The sequence below is a fragment of the Microtus ochrogaster genome, chromosome 4 (assembly GCF_000317375.1).
Source record: "Microtus ochrogaster isolate Prairie Vole_2 chromosome 4, MicOch1.0, whole genome shotgun sequence".
Taxonomy (NCBI): Eukaryota; Metazoa; Chordata; class Mammalia; order Rodentia; family Cricetidae; genus Microtus; species Microtus ochrogaster.
This window is the reverse complement of record NC_022011.1, coordinates 73,554,872-73,571,759: the sequence shown is the minus strand read 5'-3', so window position 1 is coordinate 73,571,759 and position 16,888 is coordinate 73,554,872. Positions and strand designations below refer to the sequence as shown.

Sequence of the window (16,888 nt, the reverse complement as noted above, 5' to 3'; positions counted from 1 at the left end):
AGAGAGAGAGAGAGAGAGAGAGAGAGAGAGAGAGAGAGAGAGAGAGAGAGAGAGAGAATTTTATGGACTCAAACGCAAACCTTGTTCATGTAGCTCTGATGTTAACAGGGAGGGCATTTATCACAGGTGTTTCTGATGACTGGCCCTGCTTCCTCTTAGTTTGTCATAGATGGAGGAGTTAACACGTGTTAGGCCATCACAGTTGTGTGGTTAGCTTAGTTTTCTCTACACCGTTGGAAAACTGATTTGTGACCCTCTTTCGTGTGTTTTAGAGAATTCGTAAAAATGGGATTTGTGGACAGCACCCGGGTTGCAATTTGGGGCTGGGTGAGTAGTGTGTTGTCTTTTGTGTCTCGTTGGCTCATGAATTTGTAGGCTCCTTCGTGAATAGAAGCCCGTGCAGGTTCATTCTCTGAATGCAAATATTTGGAGATGAAATCACGTCTGTCAAGCCTTGGGCCTTGGAGCAGCAGGCTTCTGGAATCTCTGCCGAGCTAGATGCGCAGACCTCTCTGTTCCTTATGATGAGCTAAAGAGCCCAGGGCAAGAGTGAGGAAGGAGGGTGGGGGTGGGCGGAAGAGGGAGAAAGAGAAAGAGAGCAGGAAAGGCATTGGGGAGGGGCAAAGCTTATTCACCAGCAAAGGTTTTCTGATGCGCTGTTTTTATTATTTCCTTTAATATCTATGGTCACCGGAGTCCACTATATGTCCCATGCTTGTTTTCTTATCTCTGCGTGAAGGGACCAGGATTCTCAGAGTGTGTTCTTTAGATACTGCCCAATTAAAGCCAATTTAAGCCTCCTATAGCATGCTTTCTATCTCTAAAGAGGCACAGTATATAAAGACGTGAGAAATGTGGAACTGCGACTCGCTTACCATATGTCCTTATTCCTTTACCTCCACAAAAATAACTGTTTCCATTCCCTAGTCATATGGAGGGTACGTCACCTCGATGGTCCTGGGATCGGGCAGTGGTGTGTTCAAGTGCGGAATCGCCGTGGCACCTGTGTCACGGTGGGAGTATTATGGTATGTAACTGCTGCTCTAGCCACTGAACTATTAAGTGTTGACCTTAACACTCCCGTGAGAAAGTCATTCCTTTTTTTTAGTTTTCTGTGTTTCTATGGAAAAATAATAGGCTGGTTCCTTTCTGCGGCTCTTTATGAGAGATGTGTAGGGTGGTCGTATCCATTCTGTTGTTATTCAAGCTTGAGGGCTATTGTGTGTACCTACACATTTAATTTCTTATCAACAAACCTGTTGCCAAAATGTTTAAACAGCTTCTGTGCTGCACTTCTAGATGAATGTTTCTTTATCTCTATTCAAATTTGATTTGGGACTTGACATATTAATAGAGGAAAGGAGCTTCTGAGTGAAGATCAAATATGGTTGGGTGTCAGAGGAAGAGAAGATGGGAACAGATGCTTTTCCAGGGCGCTTTGCTTTCCTACTGTCTTCAAGTACTAGAATATCATCCTCAGCATGAGCTAGATCATACAGCATCATTCTTCTGAGACTGCAATACCCAGGGAAAGACTCCGCAGAAATGAGCGCCGAGGGCTGGGAAGGAGATGCAGTGTTTTATAACACCCTCTCTGACCTCACTGACGTTCTTTTCGTAGTAGTAATGAAAACAGAATTGTTGATAAAGAAAATGGTCATTGTAGTCATATCCTAATATACGATAGCACCAGTCCTTTGAAAACGCCTCTTTGAAAGCCTCTCCATGTCAGGGAAGCCAATGTGCAAAACATCTCTAGCTTTCTGCTAAAAACTTGGCAGGTGCAGTTATAATTTAATTTGCACACAATGGAGTTGTTTTCATGTGGTACTTTTGTTTGGAATTAATTGTTCTGCTGGCTGGTTTGTTTCTGGAGACCTCTGGTGGTCAATAAAATAAAAGAGTAGCCTCTGTGAGGTTGCAGACATGTAAGAGAAGTTCATTAAATGCACATAACCTAATACACAGTAGCAAAAAAGAGCTTTGAATATATGTGTTAATTTTCACAATTTTATTCAAAATTGCAAATAAGGAATATGGAAGTGGTGTTTCAAGACATTGTTCTAAAATTTCACAACTAAATTATGTAACCCTGTATATTTTTAAAAATATATATATTTTAATTTTCAGATCTTAATGTACATGTAAATGTGGTTAGCATAGATAAGAAAGTGGCATTATGCTCTAGGATTAACATATAGAAGGCTATAGAATAGATGCTAGGGAAAATTATATTTTTCTCTTGAAGACACTGTCCAACTAGCAAATATACAAGTCAAGCTGTTAATATTTGACTCTTTAAGTTAAAATGCACATGAAAAGTTTATTAGCTTGTATTTTTAAGTGTCCTTTAAGATATCATATTTTCATGGGAGTGTTCTCTGCATACATAAAATTATACATAGTCTGTGTTCATTTTAATATATGAAAATAATAGATATTACTATAACTCATTTAGGAGGGAAGGGAGGTGGTAGTAGAAAAGCAAACACTCTTCAGGGTGTTTTTAATTTATGCCTCAGCCGTCCAGCAGCATTACAGTGTTGAACTTAAGCAATAAAAGAATGTAAAGAATTCGTGGAATTAATGTCAACATGCTTGCCCAAGCCAGCAACAGTCAAGCACAGAGGCAATACATGGCTTCTACATTTGTTTACTCCAACCTGACCTTTTGAGGAGACAGCTTTTAAAACATCACAGAAGCAAAAGAAATCAGATCCAGAAAGACAAATAACACATGATTTCCTTAACTTGTGTACCCTAGAATCAACATTAAAATATAAAGGAGCATACATATGACAAAAGTATGAAAACCAAGGAGACAAGTATTCAATAGGAAGGCAACAGGAGCGGTGGTGGGCTAAAAGTAGGTGCAATACAGGATGAACTTGAATGGGATATCTTTATTAAACCAACTACTTTGTACAATCAATAAACACTAACAGTTAAAGCAACAACAACAGCAAGCAAACTATTTATGCAGCAAATTCCATCAGTGATCTTTTAGGATAAATATGTAATATAAAATTTCATTTTTTTTCAGTTGAGTAAAATTATGTTTAATTACCCAAAATAACCAAACCAATTGTACAACCTGTTATTCCACCATATTTATATATAAAGGAACTTATGTCAGTTGAGCAGACAGATATTAATATAATCTGTTCACAGTGCTCAAGTGTTACAGCACCAAACTTGAGACCTCCCCAAAAAGCGAGGGGAAACAAATGCTTAACATGAATTATGATGAAGCAGCTGTGTCAATATGGACTGTTAAATGCATTCTTTTTATCAGAGTGCATCTCAACCTGCCTAAAATATAGGGTTTAAGTAAGCCACTCGTAATTCATTATTGTTAGGTATTCCCCGATGGAGATAGATCATCACACCGTAAGGCACGTGTTTATCTCAGTACCACAACGTTCAAGATAACCTAGGCACTAGGTAGAGGACTTCCATTGAGTGGTTGTCTCTCTGCGCAGTTGCCCTTCCTGCAGGTCTATTGCCGATTGTGTTTCAGGTGGTCTAGTCTGTGCTCCCCTGCCCTGATGCTGAGGGCTGAGTGCAGAAGAGGCAGTGCTGTGGAGAAGTCCTGAGGGAGAGTGGGTGGCGTGGGCATCAGCAGCTCAGGCCTTATTAGCAAGGGTGGGCTGGGGAGACACTTTCAGGAGGTAAGGCACAGGAGGACAGGTAAAGTAAGGTAACAGATGTAAGAAACATTGTTATTGGAGGAGCTGATCTTCTCTTCTTCTCTCCCATCACAGACTCTGTGTATACAGAGCGCTACATGGGTCTCCCAACTCCAGAAGACAACCTTGACCATTACAGGGTAAGAGACAAGGAGCTGTGCCAATCATAGAACTGCGTATAAATCGTTTAAGAACGTCCTAATTGTATCTATTTTAGAAAAAAATATATTATTTCCAACAAATTTCTTGTTAAAAAGAAAAAACACAGGTGGTTTAGAGATCCTCCAATAGCTTCCCCTACTATATTTTGCATAATTACAGTCGTTATCATATGCTATATAGGTCACAATATGCATTCATTTGGAAATACAAAGCAACATCAGATAATTACTTTAATTATAAAAATTTCAGTTTAGAAAACATGTCAAATCCAGCATATTCTTTTAGGACCCAGAAGACTCTTTAAAGCCTTTAGCAAGATCTTAAAATTTTTTATGATGTGATAATAGTTAAAAAGGTAAATGCATGCCTATAATTTTCTTACTCCTTGCCAAGTATGTAAATTTTGAATGCGGCGTTTGCCGAGAGCAGGTGAGGTGGCATGTGCCGTGGAGCCCTGTCCGTGAATCACTAAAGAGCTTCCCATGGTGGGAGAAACAGCGGGCAGCTTGCTCTCCAGAGAAAGCAGCATTTGAAACGTGACCTGGCTGCAACTGTCACTTGCTGTCACTGCTGGTGTGGAGGGCACAGCAACGCTGTGTGGATGCCATCCTGGTGTGGCCGTATGAAACAGCGCCGCTTTGACGCTTTTGAAACCTTACTGATTCTGTGGCTGTCCTAGTGGAGGAAAAAAAAAAATGTAAGCTAGCTTAAAGCTTTCTGATAACAAGGAAAATCATCTCAGACGTTTCCCGTCTCCAAAGAGGCCCAAAACTCTCCCTGGGAGAATGAATTCAACAGAAAGAAAAACAAGAAAAATGTCAACACAATTTTTTTTTGTTTTGTTTTGTGACTCTTAATACATAGGCCTAACTGTAATACATTGCTCGGAGCAGTATTTGTACACATGTAAGATGCCATCATTGCTACTGCGGAGTCTGAAACCATCTGATCAAAACACAATGAGTTCAAAGTCTCTATGTTTGCAAGATATGTGTGTGTGTGTGCGTGTGTGTGCATAAGTGTGTATGTGTATATATGTAGGTGTATATATGTGTAAGTGTGTGTATGTACATGGATGCGTAAGTATGTATGTGTATTTTGTATGTGCGTGTTATGTATGTATAATAAGTAGCTTTTACCTGCTACTTTCAACTTAATTATTAAGCTTGCGTGTGCAGGAAGACATGTTTGTGTTAGTGCCTGCATGTTTTTTACATGTTTCTGAGACATGCCAGAAAAGTAACCTGAAATTAAGATGGCATACTAGACATCTTTACCTACAAAAAAAATCCTCATAATCTGGGTATTTTCTTTCTGTCAGAGGTCTCGTCTGCACGCTCCATTCTTTCACTCCGTCTCTTCCACATCCTATAATCTGCCTCAGACATTGTTTGCTTTATTCATAACTACAATGCGCTGGCAAATGACCCAGCTCCCTTTATAATGGCAGCCCAGTTCGTATACTCTTGCTGTGCCTTCCCACAATCCAGTCCATGCCACACCCTGCTAGCACATTTACACACACACACATGTACATATATACACAAGCCCCCCCCCACACACATACATACACTGCTTTAATGGCACTCTCCTGTGTAGCCAGCTAAATTCAGTCATCGGTCTTCAATAAAGTAGTCACGCCTTCTTCTCACGTGGACCTGGCTCAAGTGTCAGAATCTGTATGTCTGTAGCTTCCATTTTGTGACATTGCTATGCGTCCCTTTTACCTGGACTGTCATTTGTCCCCCATCCCCATGCGTGAGGAGCATCTCTCTGTATAAACATCACGTTGGTTTCTTTGTGGGACTGTGAACTCTTATTTTAGTCTACCTTGAGTTACTCTGCACTGGGCTCCCCTCCCCCACCCTGTGTTGTTACTCAACATTACACACCTTCTGCATTTCACTCCTTGGTTGTCCTTCTAGAAAGGACACTCGCACATAAGCCTACAACTTACCTTGACTCAATGAAGAAAGTTTTAAAGGGAAATACTGCAATAACAATTGTATTTCTCCATCACTTTTCTCATTTGGATGCTTGGATTTTTCTTATTGACTATCCAACCTGAAAGAGGGTTTTCTTGCCTCTATCAAAGCACTGAAAGCCCCTGAACATGCGAGGTTTACTGCCTAGGATTCTAACTCCTGGCTCTGGAGAATAGTGGATAAGAAGTCAAAGCGTTCATTTTAGAAACCTCTTGTTTGAAGAGCCAATGGGGCCGGAGGCACAGGGCGAAGTCCAAACTCTGGCAGCAAAGGATGCTGGCACTTTGCCTTGCTTCCTTAGAATCCACACCCGTCCTATCATATACTTTCTCTCCACCAGCTCTCTCTATGGAGGACTATCGGGTGGCAGTTTTTATCTGCCACTTCATGCTTCTTTCTCCAGTCTTTCTATAGGTTCCTCTTTCCCACACCAATCCTTCCTTCCCCTGACTCTACCCCCCACGGTGGTGGCCACTTTCATTTCTCCCCTTAGGTGTTCCCTGCATGAGGTAGTCATGTAAATAGAAGTCACTTCTTCCTGCCAATGGCAACACACGCACACTGGGTGCACGAAGTCACTCTCTCACTTCGCTGTACAGATGGCACCCGAGGACTGTTTAAGCCTTCCACGCCAGGAGTCGGGTTTTCTTGGCATGAAATTCGTTGCTGGCAATGGACACATTAAAACTGCCAGTACCAGGGAGCTAAAGGTTCCCAATGTGTTACTCAGAGGAATTATCCGGGAGGGTGATAGCTAAGGTGGGCAGGAGAAAGTGAGGCAAATGCATCCAGGGAATCATCTCTACCCTGCTCAGTTGCTTCCTCTAAGCATGGAAGACATAATCTGTGTGGGGATCTGAAGCGGAGTGGAGAACTGAATCTAAGTGCCTATTTCTGGTGCACAGCAGGCTTTAGAATAAAGCTGCCCTCCTTTGTTTTTTAAATGAGCCTGTGCTTTTGTCTCTGGCAAGAATATATTCAAAGATGCTATTTTCCTCCAAGGCCCCAGCTGCCCCTCTGGACCCCACCATCTTACTACTTTTCTTTCCCAGGTTTGCTCGCTCTTGCTTTCTCTCTCTCTCTCTCTCTCTCTTGTACTAACTCTTGAAAAGACGTGAGAGCTAATTTAATAATTCCTGAAAGGTTTTTGTCACTCTGTGTATTTCCATGGGTCAGGAAAATATTTTGAAAGAAATTCCCGTTTAGTCAGGAGTCTCTTAGCACATCCAGAATTAGGAAGGCACAAAGTGCGCAGTTGTGCAATAACTAAGTCTGTATCCTTAGCTAAGAAGCCCTTGATGTATAGAGCTATAGAGTTTAAAAGAGAATATAAATTTTAATACAACCCAGATGAGATGGTTCGGTCTTAGGGGATACATGACCTAGACGTTAGAGGATCCCAAACTTCCAAGAGGAACACACCTTGTGAATTTGGGCCCTTTTTCGACTCAGGAAAGAGATGCCAGGCGAATTGTCAGGGTGTGCCCTGCTCAAAGCTCATGTGTCAACCCTTTGGGAAGTCATATTCCTGCATGGCTGATCCCTCCCAGTGGGGACATTATTTCCTGTTCTCTAGAAGTTACCACAAAAATGGAGAGATCCTGTGAAGCTTAGACTCAATGCAGTGAGACCTGCAGTGACCCCCTAAGAATTATCACCCATCTTTGGCCAAGTGACAGGGCAGGAACTCTTTTAAAGGCTCCAATGACCTCAAGGAGGAACCCCTAAGGAGCTGGACCCAGAGAGGTAAGAAGTCTGAGCTAATGAACAGTGTCATTCTGCAGAAGGCAGATCCTCTCTCCACAGTCTCCGTTCATAACAGATAGAAATGGCAACAAAGTTAAGAAATCAGACAACCAAGGAGGCTACTCTACCTCTAGTATCAACAAGCCAGCAGCGGTGTCTTCACACCTCAAGGCGTGGGAGCCTGACCAAAGGGTGAACAATTTCTCAAAGCCCATCTGCAGTCAGAACTGCGAGGCATTAACCCCGGAAGAGACTTCCATTCCTTCACTCAAAGGGTCTGGCATTTGATAATGTTCAAAGGTTTACTCCTTATAGATAAGAAAAAAGTAAAAACACTGGGAAGAGGAAGGGTAGCCAAACATGAACTTGAATACCACACAGTATCCGATATGTATGAAAAAGACGAGAGACTTCTAAATTGTGACGGTGGAGCCTGAGAATCTACATGTCAGAAGCTGAAAGAAGGGATAGAGGAGACATCAGAAATCTAGAATTTTACACTCCCCCAACCAGCTAGACCTGTTGTTCATTTGTTGTGCTAGTATAGCTAGACTCTATTCTAAGGTCTTTACATGTATTATCAGCTTCAAGTCTCCTTAAAATACTCAGAGACAGGATAGTTATTCTAATTACCACCATTTTATTGACAGGGAAACTGAGGCACTAAAACAGTAAGCAACATCTGTATGCTGAGGGTTCTAAAAGGAAGAGGACACTATCTGAGCCAGGGAAGAAGGGAGGGAGGAGACACAAGGAAGACCAGAGAGGTTCGCAACAGATTATTATGTGAGGGAGGGGCCGGTGAGGCACGTAGACAATGACAGGGAGAAAGGCTTCCTGGGACCTCTGAGATGGATCCATTGACTTGCACGATAGCTCTCGAAAGAGCCGACCAAATGGTGACCAATAAATATGGCAGGGACGGGACTGGGGAAGGGATTGTCTTGTGAATAAACAGAGAAGTAGAAGACCAGGGGCAGGAGGAGTGGGGCCCCCGTCCTGATCCCGGCTGCCAAGAGGAGAGGGCAGCCTGGAACACACAGAAGGGCTGATTTAACTTGTAGAGGAGATTTATTTTGCATTTTGCTCAGAATTTGATAGGCTTTTGGCAAGTGTATGAAACAGTCATAGATTTGGCAGTCTTCTGCTAGCAGATTTGAAACGTTCAATCCTTAAGAACTGCTGCATCGTTAGGTTATGCAAAACAGGGTGCAATTTTGTAAATATGCCATCTTGTACTGATTTGACATTTGTTCTATTATCCCAGAATATGCCAAAGGGAGAGAGACCTTCAGATTTCAGCCAAACCTTAACTTGTTTGTGGAGTGCTGATAAAATGTTGACTGCTGTGTGATCTTTAAAGCAGCCAGTGTTGCTTGTGAGGCCTGAGGTAGAGCCCCCTGTCTGGGGTTGATGGGAGCTCTTTGCTTGGCAACTCACGGGTGCAGTTGTTTGATGGATGTACACATGTATAACATCTTATTTAGTGGATTGGATTCAGTTTTTCCTAAATGTTTTCTGTGCCCTCCACTCGGTATTAATGATGATCCTCCCAAATGGAGCCCTTTATTATTCATACAGTGTTGATTACAGGAGGAGGCTCCTTAGAGGAAGCCAGTAAGCCCAAGGCAATAGCTTACTGAATTGCTAAATTGTTATCCTTCAGACCAGGTAACTGCTTGACCTTCTACAAAACCTGTGGACGGTACTGCGCAGCTTGACTGGGTGTCAAGTGACTGCAGAACGTACTGGAGAGGGACTGGAGCTTTGGAGTTCAAATGGCCTGTATTGAAATTCTCCTTTTACTTGTAGAAGTTTGAGCTTGAGGAGGTCATGTTCTCTCTCTGAGCTGCATTTCCTTCTTTAAATAACCAGATATGCCCCCCCCCCAGAGTCATGAAAGTGATTATAGGAGACCCCCACACCTGCCGTGAAGTGAGCTTTGAAACCATGGCAGCTGCCACCGTCCTTATCTTCAGGGAGTAAATTGTCCTTCTGGTTGGTAGATGGCACAAGGGGTAGCTTGGAAATTGTTACACCTCCTGTTTCTCACAGCATTTCCCTACTCTTATCAGCTCCTTCCTTTATTTCAAAAATACAAAGATTTATTTGTTGGAAGGTGGCTGAGGAACCAGCATGATCCAACAAGCAGCTACAGATGGTTCTTCTTGGGGATTGAAGGAAAAGCTCACAGAGATGCTGTGGAGTCGGCACTGCCACTGGACCAATCCTTTCCACTTCTCTCTGCCAGACGGTTGCTGGCAGCAGGGCTCTCCGGAAGTTTCTAGCCTCAGGAGAATGCCAACTGCACCACCATTGCATCCTTGCCCATTTATCACTCCCAGCTTCCTTTTTAGTCATTGGTGATAGACTATTCGGTTTGTAACTTAGTCATCCATTTCCTTTTTTACTTCTGTTTCCATGGATAGGCAATGGGGGATCATCCAATTTGGGTGGGCTAAAATAGTAAAATTAATATCTTCCCGACCATTAATCATATATTGGAGGAATGCATGCATTTTATTCACTGGCTTTGCATATTTCCGCTGCAGCTTGGAGTGTGCCACACAGTGGGCAAAAGTGTCTTTAATAGAGAAGCCAGGTGGCACAGTGCAGTAGGCAACCACTCCCCAGTGGCTCCAGAGGCACAGGGACATCCTTGCATTTGAGGGTGCGAGGTGGTTTTCTGCACTGAAAGCCCCAAAGAGGGAGTGCTTCTAGCAGCTGTCTGTCTCTCTCCTCGAAAGGTCCTTTGGAGGCTTCTCCCAGCGAGCAGGGAAACGTGCGCTGAAATGGCACCCTTCTCTCGCAGCTGCAGGGGAAGCTTTTGTTTTATTTTTCTCTTGCTGCATTAAAGTATTTGTCTTTCTTTCTTTGTAGTGTAATATTGTTAATGTAAAACAATTTGCATCATGACACTTTTATCACAGTTTTCGTCTTTTTCTCAGTATGTTGCATTTCTCACCATGTCTAGTTCATCACAGCTACAGTGTGTACATCACAACATTTATCTTAGGCTCAGGGTTTTACTTGTTTATAAAAATTGTCTTCTTTCAGCCTGTATTCACTCCATTTAAGAAAAAAAAAAAGGCAGCCAGAAACTGTTTTGGTCCAAACTCCAGTAGTTATCACATTCCTTGCTAACTGTCCTGTGTATTTATATGCCTCCTAACTATTACTCTATGTTTCAATGACATTTCTCCATCTCATGGCACAGGGAGGTGGTTGGAGCAGCGTTTGCTGTTCCTGCTGCCAAGAGAGGCAGGCCTATGGGGCTGCTGGAGGTGAGATGAGGCGACACAGTTGTATATCTGGGTCGGGTCTGGGGGTTAAACTTAATGATCATCTGTGAGCCAAAGGGGGAATTGAGCTTGTGCCGTAACCAGGTGGCAGGAAGTCAGCACAGGCTGAGCCCATGACTGGCAGAAGAGATCACTGAGAAGGCTCCTTAAGGGGTCGTGGCCCTGCAACTCAGAAGGGATCCCGGGTCTTCTCGTCTCACCTGCCCATCTCCAGCTATGTAGATATGCAACAGTGCATTTTAGGGTGGTTTGATTTGCTTGTCTCCTCTTGGAGCCAAAATTCTGTGCTATCTTAGGTGATAAATCACCTGCCAATGGGAAAGACACCCTTCACCACTTCCAGGGTTGTTCAGACCACTGTGGCTCAGAAACTAGAGTGCCCACTGTTAGGCACTTCAAGTTCCAGGATTTTAACATTTTATTTTTCACATTGTTCCTCTGCTGGAGGACAATCAGAAGTCCTTTGCAATTTTAGAAGACAGGACAGAGAAACAGAAAGTAAAGGAGTTTTCCCCAGGCTTGCTCCAGTTTGGACACTTCTTAGGGACGGACAAGTTACTTACTTTGTGAATCCGTCTCTTCATATATAGCTCGGGGTTGGCACAGACCTGTTTCACACAGGTGTGAGACTTTGATCACACAATGACAGCTAGGATTACTACTGCCATGGTATAGCAGCTGGAAGAGGGCATGATGATTAAACGAGGTACAGAATGAGACTATTCTGTGTTCTGTTTACTACGTTTGCACTTAACTCTGGAAACGTAATCTCAATTATACCAGATAATGCCGGTGCTGAATATTTCATTTGCTCATTTAGTTGATAAGGATTTAGCTATAGATTAGATACGAAGGATAAAAAAACAATATAGGCGAGTTATTTTTCTCATAGACCTTATTATTTAGTTGGATACAAATGAATGATGTTTGACTCGATAAAAATGAATAGATGCACGAATATAAGGGGTAGTGTTGTGACGGCCAGAGCTATGCTTGCACGCATGCTGGATGGATGGATTCAAAATGGATAGATATATGTGGGCCATTCCATCAGATGGAAGTTTATCTAAAACTAAAAAAGGACAACTTTTGATGAATTGCAATGTTTATTTGATTCAGAGATTTCGTGCGCTCAGGTTGAGTGGGAACCTGCATACACAGGATGGGGCATTTACTCTGAGCTTACCCAGTCCAGGGTGACCCTAGGAATTGTAGCCGATGGGAACTATTTGGTAACTGCACTGAATTTTTAGACAGCATGTCACTCTCCAGAAATACTGTGTCACAGAATTTTCAGTCAGCATCAACAATTTACTTTAAACAGTGATTCTACCATGTTTCGTGGCTCCTAGGGCAATGATTCTTCTTCCCATTTTTGCAGACGTCAGGACTCAGAGTGCAGCACGTGTGTCTCCAGCTGCAAAGCTCAGCAGTGTTGAAACCAAAGACTAGACTTTAGCATGCAGCCCCGGGCCTTTCTGGCCAGGCTACTAGCACTCCTGACGACAATATGAAGTGTGCTCTAGTTCTGTTGCTAGACATGTCACTGAAATGGAGAGCTTGACTCAGGAAGAAAGAGTTGGCTACTTTTCAGTCTGTGGAGATGCCACCACCGCCTCTCCTCTGTGTACCCCATTCCAGACAGGCAAAGCAGACCCACTCTTCCCAGTCTCTGTCTGGCATTTTCCCTTCATCTCAACATTGCAATCAGACCTAAATTTAAATCATCTGACTTATGCTTATCAAGTTTTTTTTTCTTTCCTCATCCAAGACCTCTGACCTTTAATGTGGAAGTCCCTAGTTGACTCAGACCACAAAATAGATCTTTTAACCCTTCATCCTGTCACCCTGGATGGCTTGGAAATAACATTTAACAGCACCATTTTTTTCCTCTAATATTAAAAATGAGGAAGTATCAAACACCCACTGATTTTCTGAGACTAGCCTTGATCTTTTTCACCTCTTCCCCTCCCATATGTTACACTTGCTTAGGTTTTAAACATCTGTTTCAAGAGAGGTAATGTTTGCTTTTCATTTAGAACCTAGCAATGTGGACCAAAGTTCACATGACATATTGCGGAGTATGTTTAGTTGCAAATGCTATGTACAGGCTCTTTGAAATGTAGCATGTATGGCACCCATGTGACACATGGTTGCTATGGTAATACACTTTTTGGCTGAACTACAGCAGAAGCCCATGGAACATACATTGCTAATATGAGACTCTGCCCTCTGCTAATGCCTAGGACACAGCCAATCTGTGATCTGGGACTCAAGGGGTTTTGCATGCAGCCTAGAGGACAGGTGCCCTCTTGCTACATGTGCAGGGAAGATGTGACATTCTTCCTTTCCAGTCCTGTCTCCCAGGCACAGGGCATGCTGTGCATTCTGCCATGCATGGAGACAGCATTTGCTTGAATATCGGTTTGCTATATTTTGTATCAAAGGGGGCCCCAGCTGAAAACATTTTATTTTGTAAACTGAAGTGAAAAATCAGTTATGGCAGATCCTTTTTTGAATAATGACATTCTTCTTCCCAATTTCAGAATTCAACAGTCATGAGCAGAGCTGAAAATTTTAAACAAGTTCAGTACCTCCTTATTCATGGAACAGCAGATGGTGAGTTTCAGTTAATTAGACTTTTTAGTATCACAGACAGGTTTGCAATTTCACTACTGACAAAACAAAAGCATGAGGGGCAAGACTGTTACATTTACTTCAATAAAACAGTGTTGCTTTCCACAACTCACTTGTCTTGGGCTAAATGGGATGCTGAGTCTTAGGACTTCAGGCGCTTCCTTCTTGTGCTTTCCCCTCAGTATCTGAATGCTCCAGAGGCTATTAGCTGCTTGTTTACGGCTGCTTTCCCCCTTTCTTTCCCGCAGATAATGTTCACTTTCAGCAGTCAGCTCAGATCTCCAAAGCCCTGGTGGATGCTGGTGTGGATTTCCAAGCAATGGTATAATAAGACTTTGTTCAGGGGGAACAAAGTATCTGCTGGGTCTAGTTTCCTCTTGGGGGTGACTTTTTCCCAAGGGCATCTCAGAAGATGGGACTGAAGAGGGCGTGAAGTTGGAGATGTGATCTCCTTGAGTCATACGCAGAGTAAATATTAGACAGTTTGAGGTTGAGAAACACAGTATTACATACCCTGGGAGTGTCAAAACACCATTCTTCCATTCATGTGATGGTTCAGCCTCTCCCTGTTGTGATTTGAAAGTAATCACTTATTCCGTAAATGTGTGGCAGAGTAATTCTAAAGTGAAACCAGCATGATAATAGCTGAAATGTAAGATCCATTCTGTTATTATGATTACTAGCCATCCTAACAACAGTGGGATATTAATAATCACCATGCTTCAGTTCCTGCGATTGCTACACAAGCTTTTGTTGAACAACTGCAGGCAGCAAGCAATTAGGCTTGTTTATAAAGTCCGAAATGACTGGGGCTGGTTTTGGCTATACAGAGGATGTTTGGGGTATTTAGTCTTCTATATTATAATTTTTCAGATCAAATATATATATATTTGCGCACACAACATGTCTTGCACTAATAATACTATAGTTTAAAACACAGCTTTCTTATCTGTTCTGACTAGAAAACCCTGCCCACCACTCCTAACATCTAATTTGCTGTGTGCTTGGTTTCAGTAGTGCCCACTGTCTAGGTTTTTTTTTTTTTTTTTTATCTTGTCCTGAGAAAACCTTCTATACCTTTTGGGTCAGATTCCCAGTGGTTGAGGTTTATTTTTTGCCACTATTTAAAGCAAAATCAGATAATACTTGAGGCATGATTTTAAAATTTAACTTATGTCTCAGTAACATGTATTAGGCTGGCAGTGCCTTCCCAGGCATTTAGTAAGGTATACGTTTTTATGTGTTTGCCTCAAGTTGGAGATTATTTCTACGTAAATGTCACACAGACAGAGCTTTTAATTTCCAGTATAAAATTTAACTGTTGGTAAATAATACATTTGACTTTTGACTTTACTTATGCTATATATATAAAACTTTAACATTTAAATAGATTTTTCCAGCCATTTAGATGCTTATATTGGAAAAATTACTTTAAAAACTATTTATTTTAATATATACTCAAGTGTAGAGAAATTTAATTATTGCTAGCACCCATTAAAATAGTATGCCTGCTGGTATAAACCTTACCATTTATGTTGTGCTTTTAAGTGACCTTCGAGTCGCATTTGAAAGTTGATTTGGGTATTTAATTAAGCTCCTATGCAGTCAATCCAAATGCATAGTGCATTTTCTCAGTACCTGAAAAAGAGGACCAGAGATGTCTCGGGTCTTGAAAGGCTCTGGGGAAGAACTAGACACCCTCTTCGACCACACTTCAGTTTATAAACTGTTCCCATTTAACACCATGCAGGAGCTCCCTAGAGTTTTTCTCTTTTAAAGTCCAGCCGCCATCCTACTTGTGACCTCTTTCTCTCTGCAGTGGTACACGGACGAAGACCACAGCATCGCCAGCAGTGCAGCTCACCAGCACATCTACACCCACATGAGCCATTTCCTCCAACAGTGCTTCTGCTTGCAGTAGCCCGGCAAAGCTCCTGCAGCTTATTTAAAAACACGTTTGTTCTCATTATCTCAAAGCTGCACTGTCAAGATGACGATCTCAATAATGCTCGCACTGAGGAATTCCAGGCTGCTTCCCAGTTCCATACCTGCAGTCCTAGGCAAGGATGTCTGTCTTTACAACAGATTCTACCTTAGAGCCATTTGGATTTTTCACTCTGTTTTGTTTATCATTTCAAATTATTTCCACATCAGCTGCTGAAACAACAAATATAAATTATTTTTACAAGAGCTCTGCATAGATTTCCTGAGAAGAATTTCATTTTTTTTCCATACTAGCCTGGTCCAAATCTTGTTCCCTTAATTAAGGGGCTGACAAGATGTGGGCAATGATGCCATTAGGGCAGGGCGAGGAGATGACAGAGCATGGCTGGAAAGGCAGGTCCAAGCATACCCACCCACCCAGGCTACTGTCAGCTCGCCTCAAGAAGTGCTGTTCACTGCCAGACTGGCACAGGTTTCTGAGAAAGACTATTCAAACAGTCTCAGGAAATCATATATGCAAAGCGCTGACTTCTCAGTAAAACCACAGCAGTTGAATAGACTCCAAAGAAATGCAAGCGAAACTGCCAGCAATGCAAGGCCCCCAGGTGCCAGTTACGGCTATAGGTGCTACAAAAACACAGCAAGGGTGATGGGAAAGCATTGTAAATGTGCTTTGAAAAATCACCGACGGTTCCTAGTGAAAAGAGGCAGCTTGGAACATACCGACTTGCCCTGTTAAAAGTTGAAAATATTTGTGTCGCAAATTCTAACATGAAGGAATGCTTGCATCGGTTTTTCTTCATTTCTTTGAGCATGTTAATTAAAATATTTTAACTTCATTGGCTTTATGATGGAAAATGAAGGAGAATGGTGTGTGCTATTATTTCTATTCGCCACACTAGAATTCTGACTGGTCATTTAGTAAATATGCTTCTGTTTTTCAGAGGTAATGGGTTACATCGTGAATCAAACTTAAACGGCATTGACATATGGACACATTTGTTCAAAGGTTCTTGTTTAACTTGTTAGAAATCCAAGGCTGTCTTGTAAACATGGAAGGAATTCAGCTTTTTTTTTTTTTAAAAAAAAACAACTTAGATACATAAAAATGTTTAAAGTTAAATAATTCATAAGGGTTTATCTAATACCCATGAAATTTCAATTCTCATACTTAATACTTAGCTTTTAAGAAATCAGTTAATAATGATGTGGTCATTCATATACTAGGAAAGACATAATTTAATTTAATCCAGGAAAGCATGTGGGATTCACAGCATGAGAATAAATACATCAACAAAGTCATTTGGTAGCTCGGTAGATGTGTCCTTCCAGGGCTTTGTGTCTGTTTTGTCTTGGGTCTCTCTCTCTCTCTCTCTCTCTCTCTCTCTCTCTCTCTCTCTCTCTCTCTCTCTCTCTCTCTTTT

At 42.0% G+C, this 16,888-nt stretch overlaps 1 protein-coding gene across 1 annotated transcript in view; it reads left to right on the top strand.

Moving 5' to 3' along the window:
* Positions 1 to 16,542, top strand: part of Dpp4 (dipeptidyl peptidase 4) — a 78,349-nt gene extending 61,807 nt beyond the window's left edge. Inside the window, exons 21-26 of the mRNA XM_013346055.2 lie at positions 273 to 327; positions 928 to 1,027; positions 3,765 to 3,829; positions 13,431 to 13,503; positions 13,770 to 13,843; positions 15,341 to 16,542. Coding sequence (XP_013201509.1) covers positions 273 to 327; positions 928 to 1,027; positions 3,765 to 3,829; positions 13,431 to 13,503; positions 13,770 to 13,843; positions 15,341 to 15,442 — 469 coding nt within the window. The 3' untranslated portion in view covers positions 15,443 to 16,542. The remainder of the gene's footprint in view (positions 1 to 272; positions 328 to 927; positions 1,028 to 3,764; positions 3,830 to 13,430; positions 13,504 to 13,769; positions 13,844 to 15,340) is intronic.
* Positions 16,543 to 16,888: the final 346 nt, after the last annotated feature.